This window comes from Carassius auratus, chromosome 27 (assembly GCF_003368295.1).
Source record: "Carassius auratus strain Wakin chromosome 27, ASM336829v1, whole genome shotgun sequence".
In the NCBI taxonomy this organism is placed as follows: Eukaryota; Metazoa; Chordata; class Actinopteri; order Cypriniformes; family Cyprinidae; genus Carassius; species Carassius auratus.
The window spans coordinates 29,148,818-29,171,691 of NC_039269.1; the positions used below are offsets into that span (position 1 = coordinate 29,148,818).

A 22,874-nucleotide genomic window follows, 5' to 3' on the forward strand; every position below is an offset into this window, starting at 1 on the left:
AAGTAGTTATGTCTCTTTGTATTATTTTGTCCTGTTATTTACGTAATGTGCATCATTGACAACATTTGCACCAGATGTTCGAATAGTTCGAATATTCGTGTATTTTTTAGAGGGAATATTGGAACGTCATTTTTGAGCAATTTTGACAGCCCTAATACACACACACACACACACACACACAAATATCTCCTTTGTTTTAAATGCCAGAAATCTAATTTGGGACAGCATAAGCAGGAATAATGACAGTTCCGATTTTGATAAAATATTTGTGGAAACTCTTACCCAGAAAGGACACCCAGAACAAGGTTGAGCACAAAAAACGAGCCGATAATAATGAGAGGAATGAAATATATCCAATTCCATGTTGGCCCCAAAGCATCATTAGTCTGTGGAGAAACAACGGCAATCAGTGCATAATGTAAAGCTTTAGTGGAAAACAATCTTTTCAAAATTATTATGGTTAGGTGCTTTGTTATATACAGTTTATATATATATATATAAATATATATATATATATATATATATATATATATATATATATATATATATATATTATAGTTTATGTTTGGTAATGTGTTTTTTATTATTATAGTAATTATAGCTTGTCAATATATAGTGTTACATTTACTCACTCCAAACCTATATGATTTTTTCCAAACCTGTATGAGTTTCCTTCTTCTGCTGAACACAAAAGAAGATATCTTGAAGTATGCTATACAGATGAACAAATTATAAAGCTTGGCTTATTGAATATCCGGTCCCTTTCTACAAAAGCACTTTTTGTAAATAATATGATCACTGATCATAATATAGATGTGCTCTGTTTGACAGAAACCTGGCGAAAACCCTGATGATTACATGATTTTAAATGAGTCCACCCCCCAAGATTACTGTAATAAACATGAGCCGTGTCTAAAAGGCAAAGGGGGAGGTGTTTTTTCAATTTATAAAAATGTTTTCAGTGTTTCTCAGAGGGCAGGCTTCAAGTATAACCAGTTTGAAGTAATGGTGCTTCATATAACATTATCCAGAGAAACAAATGTTAATGATAAATCCCCTGTTATGTTTGTACTGGCTACTGTATACAGGCCAGCAGGGCACCATACAGACTTTATTAAAGAGTCTGCTGATTTTACATCTGAGTACGTGCTGGCTGCAGATAAAGTTTTAATTGTTGGTGATTTTAATATCCATGTTAATAATAAAAAAGATGCATTGGGATCAATATTTATAGACATTATAAACTCTAATGGGTTTAGACAACACGTTTCAGGACCTACTCATTGTCAAAATCATACTCTAGATTTAATACTGTCACATGCAATTGATGTTGATGCTGTTGGAATTATGCTGCCAAGTGATGATATCTCAGATCATTATTTAGTTTTGTGCAAACTTCATATAGCTAAAACTGTAAATTCTACTTCTTACTACAAGTATGGTAGAACCATCACTTCTACCACAAAATACTACTTTGTAAGTAATCCTCCTGATGTATCCGATTTCCTTGACATATCCAAAATCTCAGAACAACTTGATGATGTAACAGAAACTAGTGACTCTCTCTTTTCTAACATTTTAAATACAGTTGTTCCTTTACGCTTAAGGTAGGTTAAGAAAACCAGTATGACACCATGGTATAATGAGCATACTCGCACCCTAAACAGAGCAGCCCGAAAAATGGAGCGCAGCTGGAGGAAAACAAAACTAGAGGTATTTCGTATTGCTTGGCGGGAAAGTAACTTATCCTACATAAAAGCATTAAAAACTGCTAGATCTGATTACTTTTTGTCTCTTTTAGAAGAAAACAAACATAACCCCAAGTATTTATTCAATACAGTGGCTAAATTAACAAAAAATATAGCATCAACAAGTGCTGACATTTCCCAACACAAATGTCACAGCAGTAATGACTTTATGAACTACTTTACTTCTAAAATCGATACTATTAGAAATAAAATTGTAACCATGCAGCCGTCGGCTACAGTATCGCATCAGACATTGCACTATAGACCCCCTGAGGAACAGTTCCACTCATTCTCTCCTATAGGAGAGAAATAATTGTATAAACTTGTTAAATCATCTAAACCAACAACATGTATGTTAGTCCCTATTCCATCTAAGCTCCTAAAAGAGGTGCTTCCAGAAGTCAAAGATCCTCTTCTGACTATTACTTATTCCTCATTGTCATTAGGATATGTCCCCAAAACCTTCAAACTGGTTGTTATTAAGCTTCTCATAAAAAAAAAAAAACCCAAGTTGACCCTGAAGAACTAGTTAATTATAGACCAATCTCAAATCTCCCTTTTCTGTCTAAGATACTAGAAAAGTAGTATCGTCACAATTATATTCCTTCTTAGAGAAAAATGGTATCTGTTAGAATTTCCAGTCAGAATTTAGACCGTATCATAGTACTGAGACTGCTTTCCTTAGAGTTACAAATGACCCGCTCTTATCATCTGATCGTGGTTGTATCTCTCTATTAGTGCCATTGGATCTTAGTGCTGCGTTCTAGACTATTGACTACAACATTATTTTGTATAGACTAGAACACTTTGTTGGCATTAATGGAAGTGCATTAGCAAGGTTTAATCGTACTTATATGACCGCCATCAATTCTTAGCAGTGAATGAAGATGTATCATATCAATCACAAGTGCAGTATGGAGTACCTCAAGGCTAAGTAATAGGGCCGTTACTCTTCATGCTTTACATGTTACCCTTGGGAGATATCATCAGGAAACACAGTGTTAACTTTCTAATTTGAAAAAATAACGGAATACATAGTCAATATAAAAAAAAAAAACTGAATGATAAGTAATTTTTTCCTGCTAAAATCAGAAAAAACTGAGGTGTTAATTATAGAACATAAAAACTCTGCATGTCATAACCTAGAACGCTGCCTCGGACTTGATGGCTGCTCTGTCAATTTGTCGCCATTAGTTAGGAACCTAGGTGCGCAATAGGTGTGCCACATTTCTACCATTTGTAAAACTGCATTGTTCTATGGTACTATGGAAGCCGAGAGGGACTAGAGACTCTTTGGATACCAATTTGTTATAATTTTGGTAACCAAAAATACCAAAAGAAAAGAAATACCAGTCAACTACAGAACTGACATTTATTTAAAAGTTACTGCTGTAGGAACTCACATTGTACAGGACAGCCGTCCATCCCTCCATAGTGATGCACTGAAATACTGTTAGCACTGCAAACAGGATGTTGTCAAACTGAGTGATGCCATCATTGGGCCCAATCCAGCTGCCATGGCAGGTGTATTTCTCAGGACACTTCCTCACTCCACATGCAAACTCCACCTCAGAAGAGTCCACCGTCTCATTTTCTGAAGAACAGCAATATTACATGATGCATTCAGTGACTACCCTTACAGGTGCATCTCAATAAATAAATGTTGTGGAAAAGTTCTTTTATTTCAGTAATTCAACTCAAATTGTGAAACTTGTGCATTTAATAAATTCAGTGCACACAGACTGCAGTAGTTTAAGTCTTTTTATTTTATTGTGATGATTTTGGCTCACATTGAACAAAAAGCTACCAATTCGCTATCTCAACAAATTAGAATACTTCATAAGACCAATTTAAAATAAATAAATAAATAATTATAATAAAAAAATATTTTTTAGTGAACTTTTGGCCTTAATGAAAGTATGTCCATTAACTGTACATGTATTCATTACTTGGTAGGGGCTCCTTTTGCTATAATTACTGCCTCAATTCGGCGTGGCATGGAGTTGATCAGTTTGTGGCACTGCTGAGGTGGTATAGCCCAGGTTTCTTTGACAGTGGCCTTCAGCTCATCTGTATTATTATTTTTTTTTTTTTTGGTCTCTTGCTTCTCATTTTCCTCTTGGCCAGTCAAGCACACCAAAACCATGACCAACTTTTGGCAGTGTGGGCAGGTGCAAAATCCTGCTGGAAAATGAAATCAGCATCTTTAAAAAGCTGGTCAGCAGAAGAAAGCTTGAAGTGCTCCATAATTTCTTGGTAAATGGGTGCAGTGGCTTTGGTTTTCAAAAAACACAATGGACCATTGACACCGGACTTCAAGCAACTTGGGCTATGGGCTTCTCCACCCATCCTCCAGACTCTAGGACATTGGTTTCCAAATGGAATACAAAACTTGCTCTCATCTGAAAAGAGGACTTTGGACCACTGAGCAACAGTCCAGTTCTTCTTCTCCTTATCCCAGGTAAGACGCCTCTGAAGTTGTCTGTGGTTCAGTAAATCTCTTGACACGTCTGTGTGTGGTGGCTCTTGATGTCTTGACCTCAGCCTCAGTCCATTCCTTGTGAAGTTCACTCAAATTCTTGAATCGATTTCGCTTGACAATCCTTATAAGGCTGCAGTTCTCTCAGTTGGTTGTGCATCTTTTTCTTCCACACATATTCCTTCCACTCAACTTTCTGTTAACATGCTTGGATACAGCACTCTGTGAACAGCCAGCTTCTTTGGCAATGAATGTTTGTGTCTTACCCTCCTTGGGAAGGGTGTCAATGATTGTCTTCTAGACAACTGTCAGATCAGCAGTCTTCCCCATGATTGTGTAGCCTAGTGAACCAAACTGAGAGACCCTTTTGAAGGCTCAGGAAACCTTTGCAGGAGTTGATTAGCTGATTGGCATGTCACCATATCCTAATTTGTTGAGATAATGAATTGGTGGGTTTTTGTTAAATGTGAGCCAAAGTCATCACAATTAAAAGAACCAAAGACTTAAACTACTTCAATCTATGTGCACTTAATTTATTTAATACACAAGTTTCACAATTTGAGTTGAATTGCTGCAATAAATGAACTTTTCCAAAACGCCTTAATTTAGAGATGCACATGTATATAACAAAGAATATGGTTGTAAACATGTTTTGACTGCCATCGTTTTGATAAACAGCATTATTATTATTATTATTATTATTATTATTATTATTATTATTATTATTATTATTATTATTATTATTATTTTAATCAAATGTGAATACAGGACATTTCTGATGCTTTGTTTTCTTTATAGTTAAGTTTAAATTAAATTCATCAGTTAGTTGCTTAGTGATCCTCCTCATCTAAAGCACTTGAATATCCGCTAACAGGGAACTTTCTCTGAATTTTGGTGATGGACATTCTTCCAGTAACATTAATAGATTATTATTATTTTTTAAATAAATAAATAAATAAAAACAGAATGTTCGTTCGGAGATATCTGATTTTAAAATAATGTTTTCGAAATGTTAGTACAAAAACATTATTTTGAACTTTTTCTAAAAAGTTGTAGTTGTGCGTTCGTCTAATGCTTTTTAAATGTTTCAACTTTTTTCAGAATATTCAGAGAACCTTCAAAAGTAACGTTGCTTTAATGTTTGCAAAATAACAAAACATCCCAGTAATTCAGAAAAATGGCATTCTGAAAACGTTCTAACTTAAACTAAGAAGTTTTTAAGTTAAGAAAAAGTTAAGTTTCCATAAAGTTTGCAAAATGATCAAATGTTATCAATATTTGAATATAACCTCCCCAAAATATGTAACTTGTTTTAAATGTAACTTGTTTCATAATGTTCAAAGAACATATTGTTATCGTAATGTTTGTGAAATGATAAAATGCATTTTTCCCTTAACATTTGTATAACCAAAAAGATAATAAATATAAATCATAAATGTTTCCGCCCCCACAGTCAGGGTGGGAAAATACTTTAAAAAATTAATATGGGAAAATTACAGTACAATGCAGTACAGTAAATAACAACCATAAACAGTGGTTTATGTGATTAACTTACAATAAAACAAAAGCAAACATACGCCTTTTTGTTTTGCATTTCATAATGAAATTGGACGAGCTCAGAGCTGACTCATTTTCTGTAAATTATTTTTCATAATTATGTGCTAAGGACTGTGGGTGATTGGAGGACACACTGAATGATCAAAATATGCTGAATGAAGGGCGCACAATGAAGGCTGCATGCCAAGGATCCTTAAACCTGAGCCAGCCTTCGATGCAGTCTTACAAGCCCACAGACTTCAGATTGAGAAACAATCTAGATTTGATCTCAGTCAGTGTGAACGATGGTCTCTACATGTTGCCATCTTTCTCCACTGATGGCAATTCAAAAAGGTTTGTTTTTTCAGAGAAAATAAGATTACTAATAAAATTAGATGTTGTACCTACTCTGGTTCTTTTTGGGAGTGTAAAATAGATCCACAGTATGCATTTCTCTGTCTGCTGCCTTTGATATCACAGTGAGTAGCTTGGGAAAGTGGTGCTGTCAACCAATCACATTTGTCAAGATAGGATTTTCCAGTGGTGTTTGAATGATAAATCACATGGCATTTTGGCTCACGTGATTGGCTTAGAAAACTTGGCAGCAGAACTGAGCACCCAGAATCAAATTTCACATGGCACGGCAGCTCCTGCACACTGCAGCATTCCCGTTTCATTTGAGTTAAAGGCTGAAAAGATCCTCCATACCGAGTATATCTGGAGAGGGCAGGCAAGTGTGGTGTAATTTGCCACTGTAAAACTCCAGACCGATGATAGCGAACATCAGGATGGCGAAGAACAGCAGAAGTCCAATCTGCAGCAGCGGCACCATGGCTTTAATAATGGACTTCAGTACTATCTGTAAACCTGGAGGAATTCCTCTGGATTAGTGAAAGTATTTAAGGTTTTTAAAATACGAAAATACTTACTTTTAAATACTAAAGACTGTGTGTCATATGTGACAAAATGATTTGAAATATTATTGATTTGGTAGATAAATAATGAGATGAGTCACTTACTAGGAATACCGGAGACTAGTTTGAGGGGTCTGAGCACACGCACAGCTCTCAGCGTCCTCAGATCCACGGGGATATTCATATGAGAGCCGGCAGTGGCCAGAATCCTGCAGACAAAACAGAAAAAGGAACAGGGAATAAGGCTTCATCCACATAACCATTAAAGGGACAATTCACCCAGAAATTCTGTCATCATTTACTTATTCTCAAGTTGTTCAAGTTTCTGCATTTTCATCAAAACTCCCATTATAATCAATGACACAGTTTACACTGCTCAATGAGTCTCCTGTTTACATCATGTTTACACTTTCTGATGAAAGACTGGGATCATTGAAAGTACTGTGTGCTCAGTAGACATGACTGTACAGCTCTGTGACCTTTGATGCGACGGGAAGAGGGCTAAATATAATGCTACAGAATAATCAACACTTTTAACCAATAGTTCTTCTAGCCAGCAGTTATAGTAAAAATGCAAGAGTCACAGACATAATGCTAATTTCATATCCAAAGATGTCAGCCAATCACAGCTGTGGGCGTTTACACTGAAGTCTCACAGTAGACACACCCTTTCAACAACGATGAAATCAGAGATTCTAAATTAAATCTAAATTAGGACCGTGGGTTTAAAAAAAATAAAAAAATAAATAAAATCATACTAAGATTGCTAGTACACCTCAGGAAATATTATAAAATTGTATTAATAATAATTTTAAAAATGCATTTAATTTTCGTTGTATTCAAGAGGAATGTCTTTTTGAATGAGAAAAAATTTAGGGTGGGACTTAATTTTGTGAATCTGGAATTGACTGGATAGTTGAATTGTTCTTGTTTGATATTCCTGGATCTCATGTGATTTTTTTATTATTATTAAATATTACAAAGGCAAATGCATAAAAAATTAAACAATTAGAAAAAAAAACAGCACTGCAATATTACATTAAAAATTACTTTAAACTAGCTGATACTATGATAAGATGCCAGGGTAGGGTGTTTCACACATGCACACCAGTTGTTCATCCTAATATGTGCTACATTTAAAAGGTCATGTGAACAACCTCACAAAAGAAATGGGAAGTGGGCACTTTGGCATGGGCTTCGGCAGCCCTTCCCAGACACCATACGCTGACAAACACAACACACAACAGCATCTGTGAGAACGAAGACAATTGCTAATATTCAGGAGGAACCCAAAGTTATGAACACAGGGATAAATCTGAACAAGAGAATATTAATTACAGTATGGAAGAGGAAAAAGGGAAAAAGCGAGCGTCAGAAAGAGAGCGAGCCGTGGAGCGAGTGAGTGGGTGAGTGGATGAAAGCATTGCTCGGGGGTGTAAATGGTGTGAAAATTCAAGGTTGTGAATCTTTCTGTAGCCTCCAGAGCTGCAGCACGTCCGTACTATTGTACATCATGATTTGCATCAACAAATCCTTCATATCAGGAGCAGAGAGGAGCCTGCTTTATTATGCCTTTCTATAAACATCCGCTTTTCTGACGGGAGCTTTCAATCTGTGATTCAAAGGAACTTATGTAATGCTTCCTAATCAATCAATGGAGGAAGTGTACAAAATGTACTGCGTCTAAACCACAGGACAGTCTGTTAAACTTTATCTAACAGAACGTGTGCTTCCTTAGGCTTAACAGTGTTTTATATATTCATGATTGTTTCTTACTGAACCCATTTTGTTTTGTGCATGTCATAATAATTAATTACGCTTGTACCTTTGTGTCATTTCACACATTTCTATCAATCAGTGTAACATGACCAAACACTATTAATTATTTCACAATTTGATTTCTTTGTACCTGTTGGTGAAAAAGCTGAAATGCAAACATGAAATGAATATGGGCTCACCCACACATCAACACCTACACACAGCACTGAACTGAGCTCTGAGAGCCAGTCAACGGGGAGGAAGATGGAGGAATAACATTATCAACACTTAGTGATGAATCATCCGCATATCTGCAGCAAATGCTTCATGTTTCACACACTATGAAAGAAAGGCTTCATGCCGAGTCTACGCTGCATTCTCAACATCTGAGCACACTGTACACTCATGCAGCTTCGAAGCAACGCACAGTTGTCCGTTTCCTCAAGACACGCAGCAGAACCTGCTCTAAACCTGTTATAATTAAATGTTAAATAAGACAAATGTCATTCATATTTAAACCCATTATATTAACCAATATCTTTACTACTGACCTTCGATGATCCAATTCAACCATACTAATGAGCAAAAATGACACACTTGTGTTTTATTCTTGTTATGTTCCGGAATAGTGTTAAACTTTCTTCTCCTGCGTCATATTCTTCATGCAATTCGTTCTCTACTGTACTAATGTGAATTTACATTTCCGTCAGCCTGAGGCCTATTCATTTCACTTTTGGCATGAGAGGGCTTTTACATTTGATCTTTTTATATATCGAAAACAAACAAGCAAGCCCTCTCCACAATTAAAAAGTAATGTAACGCATCGATTTCCATTAAAAGTAACTATGTAATGTAATTAGTTACTTTTTTTAGGGAGTAACACAATATTGTAATGCATTAGTTTTAAAAGTAACTTTCCCCAACACTGACAACTTCAAATGCATAAGTCATTGTTAAAAAAGTAACTTTTGTTTATTAAATATTTGTATAGAAGTAATATCGCATTTTTGAAAACAGCTCTTTTGCTCTTGTGTTATTGCTTAATTATTTAATAAATAAAAAAATACTCACTATACAAAATACAGATCTCATATAATTATGTAAGTATGTAACAACAAACTCTTGCATTTTGTGGGTATTTATATTAATCTTGGTGACATTTTTGACACAATTGCTTTTCTGACTCAGCATAACAGTATAAATCAGCCAGGGGCCCGGAGCCCACTGGGGCCTCAAGATAATTTCAAATTACTTAGAATAAGATTAAACAAGCATCAAAATAAAATAAAAATATTTCCTAATATTTGGTTATCTTTCTAGTCCATCTAAGCTCTAAGATATTTTGGGGGAGTGGAGAGTGGCCTTCAAACACTGTTGAAATAAGGAGGCTTTGATGTAAAAAAAAAAAAAAATGGAGTTCCACTGGTATAAATGAAATGATTTATTATTGTTATTTAGTTATTTAATTAATCATTGGTTGCATTTGAAGTAGGAATCTACTCAAATTAATGGTGGTTATAAATAAATCAGACAATGCTCCAGCACTTTAGTGATATTCCCACAGTCTTGAAACACAATCCCGAGTCCTCTTAGTCTAAGACCAACTGAGGCCAGAACTTCAAAAAATGGACGTAAGTACTACACTACGTACTAAGTACTACAACACTACAGCACTGCCACTACGCAACTATTGTCTCTCTATCGCCATCTGTGGCTGAAACATAACATTGCAATGTCACTTGCAGCTGACTTATTTAAAGGGGCGGGTGAAATGCTATTTCATGCATACTGAGTTTTTTACACTGTTAAAGAGTTGGATTTCCATGTTAAACATGGACAAAGTTTCAAAAATTAGGTTGTACGTTTGAAGGAGTATTTCTGTTCCAAAAATACTCCTTCCAGTTTGTCACAAGTTTGGGAAAGTTTTTTTTGAGTATGGCTCTGTGTGACGTTAGATGGAGCAGAATTTCCTTATATGGGTCCTGAGGCACTTCTCCCGGAAGAGCGCGCGCTCCCGTATAGCAGAGCACTGAGAGCACAACAGACTTCACTGATCAGAGCGAGAGCGTCGCCAAATGTCACAAAAGGAGTGTGTTTTTGGTTGCCAGGGCAAGACAACCCTGCACAGATTACCAAAAGAGAAACAGCATTAAGGGACCAGTGGATGGAGTTTATTTTTACAGAGCATCAACGGAGTTGTGCAAGTGTTTGTGTTTGTTCCCTGCATTTCAAAGATGCAAAACAAACAAGGCCCAGTTTGACGACGGATTTGCACATCGTTTATTTCTTAAGGATGATGCAGTCCCAACGAAAAAGGGTCACGATCGTGTGTTGGAACCGGCGGTGAGTAAAACTGCTTCAAATATCTCTGTGTTGTTAACTTAGCTATCGGCGCGTAAGCACATCAAGTAAACAACATGCGATGTTGTCATCAAACTGCACTTTCCACATGTACACCTTTGTTTGTTTGGTTTGTTTTGGATGATGTTTTTTTTTTCCTCACGGTAATGTCACAGCTTTCAAACGCTCTCAACTCAAAAGCCTACTCACGCTCGTGATTCTTTAGCTCCGCCCACACGTCACGCCTCCAGCCGCTCGTGTTTTTCCGGGAAAAAACGGTACAGACTATCTTTCTCTTATGAATATAATAAAACTAAAGACTTTTTGGAGTAATGAAGGATGCAGTACTACTCCATAGGTACTCAAGATTAACAGGAGATTTAGTGAAAACGAGCATTTCATACGTTATAAAATACGTTTTTTTTTTTTTTTTTTTTTTACAGGTTAATGACATACATTTGGAATTTTACATACGAATCCCAACCTATAACTCAAACTTAAAAACGTTTTATTATCCAAGAGCACCTTATCAAGGCATGATTTTATATAATGCCTCAGTAATTAAATTGTATCTATTTTGAACCAAATAAATGAAAATCAAACCAGTGCCAACATGCCACTGGGCACCCTGACTACACTAATGTCAATGTATGTTTTTTGGGAACTCTGTATTTCATCACTACTTGAAGGATCCTGAGAAGGAAACATACAGCAGTGGAGCAAGAGAGCTGTGTGTGAGCATTATCATACTCATATTTGTTTTATGATGTCAAATGTGAAGTTTCTCCATATGTTCCCAGTAGACCTGTGAAGGAGAAAATATCAAATTGGCCCTGTCCCAGCAGATTCGCTTGCAGCTAATCATTAATTTCAGATGAAATGAAAGCCACAAGCAATGGCCTACTGGCCTTGTTTCAGTTCCCAGATGAGTGGAATGACACATGTAGTTTCTTTTAAGTCTGACTTACTTTCGCTCTTTTTAAAGAGGTCAGGTATGTTGGAGCCAGAAGTGTGTCAGATGCTGTATGTAGCAGCGATAATCGCTTTCATTTCAGATTTTAGCAGCCACTTTAAAATAGATTTTCAGGAGAAAAAATGGCATTTAAAGACAAAATGGATAAAAAAGTTGTGTACAAACATAATTATCATTATTTTGTAATAAAAAGTGGATATTTCAAAAGCCAAACAAGTACATAGGGTCAGATATAATACAAAGCACGAGCAGGAAAAATTTCTCGGTTAAACTGATCTTCAATTAATCTGAGAGTAGATGTATGAACATTTTACACAGAAATATGTTCTGCTCATGTTTTATGAATAAAGCCCGATGGATGCACTTAAAAATGTCTAGGCAACCTTATAGAAATGACATCTTTCGTTGATGATGTGTGTTAAAATCAATGTCAGACCGTTTCCCACCTTTTAACAACATCTATTAAAATGTGAAAAAAGACCTTGCTTGATTTGTCATAATTTCATCTATTAAATGGATAAAAGCTAAGGGTGCAAAATCATTTCTTGTTGCAGGCGCCCACATGACCTTGACAACAGGGGTCAGGGTTTGGCTGCTAGCACAGTTTATTATGTGTGCAGAAAAGCATCTTTCTTCATTCACAGTCATTCAAAAGCAGCCATGCATTTTCACAAAATACCAAACATTTTAATATATTTTAGTGGACATCTCACCATTTTTTTTGGGGGGGGGGGGGGGACTCTTAACAAGCTTCTGTTATTTCAAAAGGTGTTTTCCTTGCTTCAATGAGTCTTAATGGCTCAAGTGATTTGCTTAACAAATGTTTTAGAAATGACTGCCGATGAAAGAAATCAACCTGAGCGACTGCCATTCAGAAAAATGACTCACTTTCTCTCGCTTTCACTGACCACATGGACTTAGCCCATGAATCTGAAGCTATATTCATAAAACATTTTGTCTAACCACTAAGAGTTCTCCTAAACAGCAGTAAAAGTTCTTAGGTAAGAGTTTCCTCTTCAAATCTATTCACAAAGCTCCAGAGAGCTCATTTCACTAAGGAATGGCAGAAATCTTGAGCTTTGAGAAGGGACGGGGTTGAGCTCATCACTATGGATGATGTCATCAAGCTATGTCCACAGTGATTGGGGTCTCTGTCAGTCATTCAATCATAGAAATATCAGACAACAATGGATCAGGCTGCCATATTTAAATAAATATTTAAAAATAAAAATGTTGCCAGTCAAACAAAGGAACTGGATGCACATCGCTGCTTACATTGAATGAATGCTTACAGAAGCTGTGCAATGTCTTTAAAACGAACACCTTATGCCATTGATCACTTGGAGCTTATTTATCATTTACAGTTTTTTTCTATATTGATCTTTTTTGCATCATTCTACAGACCTATGTGTGGAAGCATAAAAAAAGAAAAAAAAAGAAAAGAAAGAAAAGCTAATTGCAATGTTTCATTCATTATTCTGACTTTTCCCCCTCCATATTGCGTGATATAAACTAAGAATTCTGACTTTTATTCTCACAGTCACAAGTTTATATCCCACAATTCTATTTTCTCACAATTCATACTTATTTTCTCAGATAAACTCACAATTGTGAGTTATAAAGTCAGAACTGCAAGATCTAAACTTGCAATTACAAGAAATAAAGTCAGAATTGCAAGAAATAAATATATTCTCATATTTGGGCAAAAAACCAAAAACAAATAATAATTATAATTCCAATTCTGAGGGACAATAAAGACTATTTTCTTACAATTGTGAGTTTATAATTCAAAAATGCAAGATATGTGATTGCAATTTCCTTTTTTATTTGTTACTCAGTAGAGGAAACAAGCTTTCATACCTATGTGCATGCTTGGAAAACTAATAAATAATAAAATAAATAAATAAATAAATAATCCACAATAAAGCATGTAGTACGACATACAAATAGATGAATTTTGGGATACAGAGCTGCCTGAAGGCTTCAGAATGGAATGATTGACGATCAGCAGAAACGCTCCTCGCCCACTGAAGGAAGTGGAGAAGTGCTTAGGGAACTTCTGATTGTGCAAGCGGAAACCAAGGAGCAGATAGCAAGTACAGGCCATGCCTTCCACAGCCGTAGCACACGCTTCTAATCTCAAGCAATGAAGTATCAAAAATCAGGAGAAGGAAAATATAAATGTCACTTACCCACTTAGCACAACAATGAAGTCCATCACATTCCAGCCGTTTCTGAGATAGGAACCCTTATGGAAAACAAAACCGAGCGCCACCAGCTTGATACCAGCCTCAAAACAGAAGATCCCAATGAAATAAGGCTCGGTCTTCTCCTAACAGACCCAAAGAGAAAGAAACAGATCGAATAATTCAACAAAACAATCAATAGAAAATATTCATTAAAAAAAATGCAAATTCTAGTTTAGATTTTTTACTGATATCAAACTCTAATATGAATCGCATTAAGGTTTGTAGAGATGGCATTAGATTTATATTTTTCACTGCCATAAAGAAACAATAAAAATGGTCTTCTTTTCAGTAAAGTTATAAAGTATGCTTACTTTATAACAAATTGCATACATTACATCATTCATTCTTTAAAGCAGATATATTTCTTGGTATATTTCTTTCACATTTCTCATCATAAACACTTCATTACTCGAAGTCAATAGCACCATAACCCAAGTGTGAAGGAAATAATTTTAAACCTCCACAGAAAACTGCAAGAAAACGCTTAATGTCACAAAATAAAGTGATATAAAGCAAAATACCACTCACTATACACCTTACTGATGTTAATCACTATATACAGACAAGCAGATGTGGCTAGAATATTAATGCAATGTGCAAAGTTGCATGTTAAGCATTTTCCTTCCATAGACAATCATTATAAGGAAAACGCTTTACATGGCTCATTGCATTCAGATAGTGATACTAAAACTCAGCATACGCCTTACTGATGATGAAAAAAAAAAACTTTTATAAAAACATTATTTTATATCACTGTCTTTGTCCTTTAAGCCACATAAGTGTTTCTGCCTGTATATAGTGTGTAGTGTCAATAAGATATAGTATACTGAGATTTGTCTTGTATTATAATGCATTAATGCATTAACGTGGGAATGGATTGCAAAGAATTTGTGAGTATGGTTAAAAAAACTGAGGGGGCGAACTGCAAAACCGTAGCAGAGATACAGGAGATTTCCCAGTGTTGTCTTTTGCCAATATCTTCTGGGAAACAGTATGCATTTTAATTTGTACTCTCTGGATGCTGGGAATCCAATAATTTAGTTTAGTTATGTTTATTTAAAATAAGCTTACCAGCCTTTTGGACATAGGTGTCTTGTCTTCACCAGGAAGATGCTGTTCCAGGGATAAAACGATGCAGTTGGCTATGATGGTGGCCAGGATCATATACTCAAATGGAGTAATGGCACAGGGGTCAAGGATAATATTACATCAGTGAAAGAAAAAAAAGACTAATAAATAAAAATAATTCATCAATGCATCTTCATCTCTGACGTGACAAAATGAGAATTACTGAATAAAAAAAAAAAAAAAAAAGTTCACATATTAGCATTGAAGTCTCTCCTCTTCACGACTGGCACACTTTACTGTACACTTCACTTAACTCATGCAAAAATCTTGTACACCTGCCTGCATTAATTCTGCAAATACACTGTGTTTCCTTGATGTCTATGTATTGACCAGTTCAGTTTAGCTCATGTAAATGAGTCAGTGCTATATTAATGGAGAGTGTGAGTGGATGAAGTGTGCATACAGTATCTTCACTGACAGACTGCTGTATAGCTGTATTGTATTGCTTTAGCTCCTGTCAGCCCTGATTTCCCTTGTATTTTGGATCATTTGTGAACACTCTTATTAACAGACAATATCTGTAGAACCAGCTGTGCGGTTCGCTTGTAAAAGCTTTGTGACCCAACATGTCATTCACTGTCCACCGACCTACTGTGAGTTATTAATTACTGACTGGTGCCACCCCGAACAGCACATTCAAGTAAGCCAGCATAAATTACATTGATTGTGCCTTGAGTAACACACAGCAGCGTTTTGTTAGCGAATGATTCCACTTCACTAAACGAATCAGGTGAGTCAATGACTCAGTGACCCATTCATAAGAACAGTCACATTGTTTCAGAATGAATCAGCTGTTTAAATGAATCAATTGAATGAATGACTCAGTGACTCACTCATTACAACTTGCAGTGACTTTTAGTTTCATATTAAGAGTTTCATTTCATAAAAAAAAAATAATGTACATTTTTTTTGTATGTATTCAATGCATTTCTCAACTAGCACAGTAATACGATCTTTTATATTTTACTGCAGCCATTCTTGGACTGGACAACATTTAAGATGCAACTCTTATCATATAGCGATGGTGTGGTGTGTTTTTAGATGTGGGTGTTACAGAAGGACAATGGTGGCGTCCATCACAAATGACAAATTATTTAATTAAATGTGTCCTGCTTTATATGCGGATGTTTTATAACTGCTGTGTGCTTACAGCCAAAAATATTTAAGGTACAATGTTGTGTTCATGTTGAAATGCAATAGACTTTTGAAGCTATTGAGGGGTGACAGAGTAAGTTTAGAGATGGGTTATGATTGGGTTTAAGCGGTTAAGGTAGGGTTGATCGTGTAAGTATAGATGTAACTACATAACTTGATTAGAAATGTAATTACAGAAAGGTATTTTTAAATTTAAGTACTATGTAAAACATGTATATACACAGTACGTGCACTGTATAAAATAATTAATTAAAATATAAGTTATTAGTAATTAGTAATCGTTTCAAGTGATAATAAAGATAAACTACACATTTATAGAAGCAATTTATGATAGACTCGTGTGTTGGACCCTATACTAAAGTGTTTCCATATATATATATATATATATATATATATATATATGTAACCAGATGGCTAATTTTAACATTCATGTCAGGCAAGAATATGGTTGCAAGGTAAAATACTTGATACTTGGAAGCTATAATACAGCCACAAAAAAAAAAAAAAAAAAAAAAAAACACACACACACACACACACACACACATTATAAAGTAACAAGCATAGTAATGTCAGTTCAGTCAGGAATGCACTAACCTAGAATTTTCAGCTTTTTTATTTTTGGCATCTCTCTAGCAGCCAGGATTGCCATGGCAACCTTCTTTCTACACTTAACCTCCTCTAGGGAGGGTTGACTGTGAGTTTGGCTCACCTGAGAAACATCCAAACATTATCTCAAGTGCTGCTTGTCATGTGCTTTCAGGATGAAGTATGAACAAGTGCATTCCTCATAATGACCTGAAATCTGCTGATTTAAGCTGGATTTAATTCATTAAAGTTGAAGGAATGTCAGGAAACATGAAATGTGTTCAGTTTGTTGAGTGACATGATGGCCAACAACTCAACAAGTGTTTAAAAGAACAAGTAACCGAAGACATAGACTACACAGAGAGGATGGGTTTATACATGTACAAGAAATATTAACTAATTTAGTGACAATTACTATTAGATTAGCAGCAGAAAAACTGTAGTCAAATGTTATAATTTCCTCATATCCATAAGTCTGTTTCTTATTGGGGTAACTGACTGTTATTTGTGAGTTGTAGCCTATTTATCCACTTTGAACCTAAAACTGGTATAAAATAAAAAAATGTACAGCTATCTAACATGCTGCATAGGCTGTAATACGCCGCATACACTATATAACAGCATGAATTTGAGTGTAATACCAGTACAGTGTCTTTGGTTCTGTCCTACCGTTGCATAACAGACATTTTTCAGTCTGTGTTCAAAATATAAATGCAATATGTAGTCGTGTAATAAATTGTCCAAAATAGTTTGCTATGGAAAGACATTTGCGATTTATTTTCCCCAAACACAATCTCAGAGGCTTTGTTACAATCATAATGAAATGCTCACTATAGCCCAGAGCAATCTTTATTTTCATTCAGAACTTGTTCTTTTTATTTAAATAACAACTTTTTCTCAGATGTTTCTCCAAAAGTCCTAAAAAATAGCCCAATGGGATAATTGTTGCATTCAATAAGAATGTAGTGCCGTTAAAATGAATGCAGATAGCTTTAACAGTTGTGTTGGCTCTTATGATTACTAAACTGCACTTCAACTCCAACTTCATGTCACTCTACAGAACAATTCATAACCATCAACTATCCAGCAAACCTTTTTCTCTTCTTAGTCAAGGACAGAGAGACATATGTACCATAATGGATATTTACTTCTCTACCGCTCCAAAAAAATACCTATACATCAAATTCGGTGCAGTTTCCTTCTGAAATTAAGACTACTGGCAATACTTCACCAACAACTTTAATTCCTGCTCACACAAATTATAATTACAGGGTCAGATTATCCATAAATAAAGGCATGTTTTTGAATGATACTTCCACCATAGTGTGTGATTTATAAATGAACACATTTTCATATCTGTATCACATAACCTTCTCTATTTGTATGCTTTTTCTAATGTTGTAAACTTGCTTGGTAGTGCACCTGGTACAGCATTGCACTTATGATGTGAAGAGTCCCATGAATCCCCAAATCCAGATAAAAGAGTTCAAAGACTTGCAGAAGCACGATAATATGGCATGGTAGATTCAGCAAATGCATTTTAATCTCAGAATTGCTTATGTTAGTATTGTCGTTTAGGTTTAGTGTACACTCTAAAAATGCAATTTGGTGCACTTCTTCAGGGAAATAAAGGTTTTAATATATTTTATTTAAGTCTTTAATGTGCTGTAAATTGTATTTTTTTATGCAATGCAACATAAGGTCACATGATGGAAACACCTTGCATAGCATAAATGGATTTTATTTGTTATAGTACCGAGTTTAATTGAATTTGATGTTAAAATATGTTCTCTAATCTCAGCACTGTTTGTTTTGGGGCACCACAGGCATGCTTTTCCAATGGGTCTGGTTTTTGTGAGATTTCTCATTTGATAGATTTTAAGGAGACTGCTCTCAAAAACATTTGACTAAATGAGCCAGTCTAATTACAGGCACGATCACAATTTTCCCTCAGTTTGGCTCAAGAACGTCAGATTTCTCACTTCCATCTGCTGTCACGTTCACAGCCACGAGTCGACGCTCATGCCCACCACAGACCCTGAATCAGCACCCATATCTGCTACAGATGAGCTCATCTCCATCTCAAACCAAACTGGTGTACTATCAGCACCCAAGCTGTTCACATCTACTCAAACTCCCTGCCTCAAACCAGAAGATTATGTTATGGGTTCCTTGTCGTAAGCCATGTCTTTTAAGATGCATTTCGTTCATTTGGATTATAACCAGACCAGACAGACACATTCCCATTTTAATCGCTCTCTTTTAAAGCACTTTTCTGATTCTTTGAAGGTAGGGTCTATGAATGGACTTTTCCTGATCTTTCAAAATAATATTGCAAAACAAGCAATTGTGCAGTTTACATATGTTCACTAAAGACGAGAGAAAATGACAAGAGACAGCAATAGCTTTCGTTTATTTTCTGATGGCCTCAAAACTACGTGGAACGCCGTGGCTTTGTGTTAGAATCAGGACTGGTAAGAGAGCATTGCACTTTTTACATTTTTGGCCATCAAACCAACCTTACAGTTTCAGTTGCAAAGTTTAAAACTCACCTGGCTAGTGTGCTTCAACAACATACCCTAATGTTTACACTCATTAGGCAGAGAGGATGTGGTCTTTCATGGCTGCTCTTACACATTCAACACTTCCACTAAGAAAGCAATCCGGTTGAATGCATTCTCAACCATCTAAGAAACATGGGCATAAGTGGACACGCTCAAAACATTTCAGATCCCATTTCCACCTGCACTGTATTTAGCATTGTCCACTCATGATTGGATTGACTACAACACAACTTAAAGAGCTCCTATTATGCTTTTTCGGCATTAATGTGTAATGTTGCTGTTTGGGCATTAAGAAGGTTACCCAAAGCTCAAAGTCCAATCTGAAAGGAGATATTCAAGAAATCCAACAAACGGCATGTTTGGACACAAAGTATCTAATTTAAATAATCCCCACCCACAGTATACAGTAAAAGTGGGCGGGGCCTGGGTGAGCTGCACTAGAGAAGATGATAAAGAGCAGCTGCTTTAGTAGCGTGTTGTCGCAATGTCGCCGTTATGATAAGGCCGTGACTTTTCTGCAACACGTTTTAAGCAGTTCGCCAATCACGACACACTGGGCCGGCTAACCAATCAGAGCACATTTTGTGGTTCAGAAGTAGTTTGGTTATGTCCCTGGGTAACATGTGACGACTCTTGTCCCAGGTCAAAGTGAGAGCAACCCTGCAGTCCGCTATAGACTGTGTTCATGTCACCACATCCACCCATTCTCATCTCCACCACTGCTTCTTAATCAACCAATGGATCTCTCCTGCCCATGCACTCTTGTCAGCTAGTTCTGAACAAAGGCTTGTCGCAGGCACTGCGGTTCTGCATGTCAAATCATGTCATTATAATTGATACCGCAGTCCATCTGCTTGTGTTTGCAATCACAGAGTCACTTTCTACAGTCAGCGTGGAGCACTATCCAGCACCAGCACAATGTCCCGGTCCAGATGTCAGATGGCTGTGGTCCTGGTCCACTTTAGCATCACCGCTGTCATCATCCACCAGCCTTAAGCCATCATTGAGACTGTGTATTTTTTTTTTAAGTTTAGTTTGTTATGCTATGTTTTGGCCATAAAAAATCCACCCCTACACTTTCAAAACGATACTTACATGTACCATTAAAGTACTAATACACAACTGATAGGTACTTATATTTATGCTTAATGTACTAATGCACTCTTTAGGGCTAAATGAGATGCAAACATGTACCTTTTTTTCTGAGGGTTTGGGGAAGAAATGTTTTGTTGATTTGTCATTTTAAAGTTCTGTTCTTTGGTATATAAATATATTTAGGTGTGTCTTGTCATTGGTAATTAGTCTGTAGGTTTTATGGATTAATCTAGTCTTGTTATTGGACATGAATTCATCCAGCACACAAATAAATTCACATTTCTCACATTTTCACGTCAAGGTCAGATGTACAGATAGTTCAGATTATTTGGTTTTGGAAGAACAAGACATTTTTGCATTTGTATATAACTGTCTCTATTTTAAATGCTTAGCAAATATGATAATTACTCTGTTTTCAGAATAATAACCTGAGAAGATGAATATCTCCACATGCTTTCAATTAATCTCATCTTGTTCATTTCATTTCGGAAAGATTAGATTAACCTTGATCTGTTCACTCAACTTGTCTAGTGGCAAGCATATCAATATTTTAATACAGTTTTAATGTACTAATTGTATGTTTGTATATGTTCCCAACTCATTTTAGTATTTCATACAATATTTAACTATACAATATACAATATTTAACTATGTAAAGCTATCACAAGCTGTTTGGACTATGAACTATAATTTATTAAACTGTTGTATCCCAGAATGAGTCTCTACTACAAAGTCTTACTTATTTTAACGGTACAAATGCTAACCATTTATCTAAGTGTCTAGAAAGTATAGAGAAGCCTAGAAAAAGCAAGTGTGTCTTTTAATACAGAATTAGATGCCAATAGATGCTTTTTGTAAATGTTTCTTTCTGGCTTTTACTAAATGAATCCGGTCACTTCAATCAAAAGACACAACAGGTACGACAACACAACCATCAAACAAATCAATAAATCTGTGATAATGGCATGCAATTCTGAACTGTATTATTCACGAAAGGCTGATGAAAGGATATGGCCACTCTATAATCCTCTTTGCATATTTTCTGATCATATTATTCTCAGCGAAGATAAAGAGAGACCTGTTGACGGTGAGACAGTTGTGTTTGGCTGGGATGGGGTTGTAGAGAGCCATGGTCCGAGCCCGTTTGATCTCCCCGGCGGACGCGATCTCTGCCTTCTCCTCGGCGCTCACCTCCTTAGGCATCTCTTCAGACTGAGCCATGTCTCAAGATCTGGAATAATCAATCCCAGCTTTCATAGACGATCCCAGCTTTACTCCATGCTTCCAACGGCAAACCAGCTCGGAGAATATCTCACGAGGTTTGCTCAGTCCTGCCTGTTGCGCTGCAAAAGAAACTTTTTGTGATTTAAAAAAAAATAATAAAAATGTTTTAAAAAATACAGTCCTGTTTCTCAGAAGCCTGCATGTCTTTTCCGAAGCCTTGTATCCTTTTCTTGGAAGTGTTCTGCCATGTTTCTCTTGATCATGAAATTCTTTTCAAATGACACTTCTAAACCTTAGGCTATAAAATGTGAAATATAGGCAAAAAGCAGCCCATTTTCTCGATGCGCAGATGAATGGTGTGTACTACCTGTTACACCAGGACTGTGCTCTATAACAGTGAATGTGGTCTTTAACCATCACATATTGCCTCATCTCTCACACTCACCCGCCCCCATTTCTCTCTCTCTCTCGCGCTCTTTCTTTCTCTCTTTCTCTCTGCCCCAATGCTCCCCCTCCCACACACACACACACACACACACACACTATGGGAAATCAGGACATAGGAAAACTGGTTACCATGGAAATGTATTTTACATCTTATAATGTGCTTGTGAAAGTGGCTTATCATTGAGTTTGTCAGATGATGAGCTGAAACAGATTTGTAGCACAGTTAAAGCGTCTGTAACCTCAACAATGAATATATTTGTCTCCCTCATTCGATCATCAGCGAGTAACTCAAAAACGAAATCATGGCCAGGATGAAATGAGAAGCTCCTTGTCATTTTAATTTTATAAAAGGTACAGTCCCTTAAAGTTGAAATGTTGCTCTCACACCTGCATCTAATAAATGCATAATTTGATTCACAGTATGCATAAATGAATATGGAAAATCTACATTAATTTCTGCTCATCTTACCCTGGAACAAGTGTCACAGTAACTTCACAGTGATCACGTGATTGAAACAGGCTAAATGTAGGTTAATTTCAGGCGTTTGGCAGTATTATCATTTGCACAGTGTGTTTCGTACTCAAACTGTGACAGCCGTCCTGGAAAGTCTCAGCTTGAGTTTGTCTAAATGCCTTTCTCTCATTTTAGCACTTGATAATTCTGACTACATTCATATTC

At 36.1% G+C, this 22,874-nt stretch overlaps 1 protein-coding gene across 2 annotated transcripts in view; it reads right to left on the reverse strand.

Annotated features, from left to right (window-relative positions):
• cacna1eb (calcium channel, voltage-dependent, R type, alpha 1E subunit b) overlaps positions 1 to 22,178 on the reverse strand; it is a 79,027-nt gene extending 56,849 nt beyond the window's left edge. For both annotated transcript variants that reach the window (XM_026207061.1, XM_026207060.1), the window contains exons 1-7: positions 21,537 to 22,178; positions 15,069 to 15,174; positions 13,941 to 14,080; positions 6,783 to 6,886; positions 6,472 to 6,630; positions 3,152 to 3,342; positions 283 to 386 (exon numbers count right to left, since the gene is read on the reverse strand). In XM_026207061.1, coding sequence (XP_026062846.1) covers positions 283 to 386; positions 3,152 to 3,342; positions 6,472 to 6,630; positions 6,783 to 6,886; positions 13,941 to 14,080; positions 15,069 to 15,174; positions 21,537 to 21,745 — 1,013 coding nt within the window. In that variant the 5' untranslated portion in view covers positions 21,746 to 22,178. The remainder of the gene's footprint in view (positions 1 to 282; positions 387 to 3,151; positions 3,343 to 6,471; positions 6,631 to 6,782; positions 6,887 to 13,940; positions 14,081 to 15,068; positions 15,175 to 21,536) is intronic.
• Between the last annotated feature and the right edge of the window lie 696 nt (positions 22,179 to 22,874).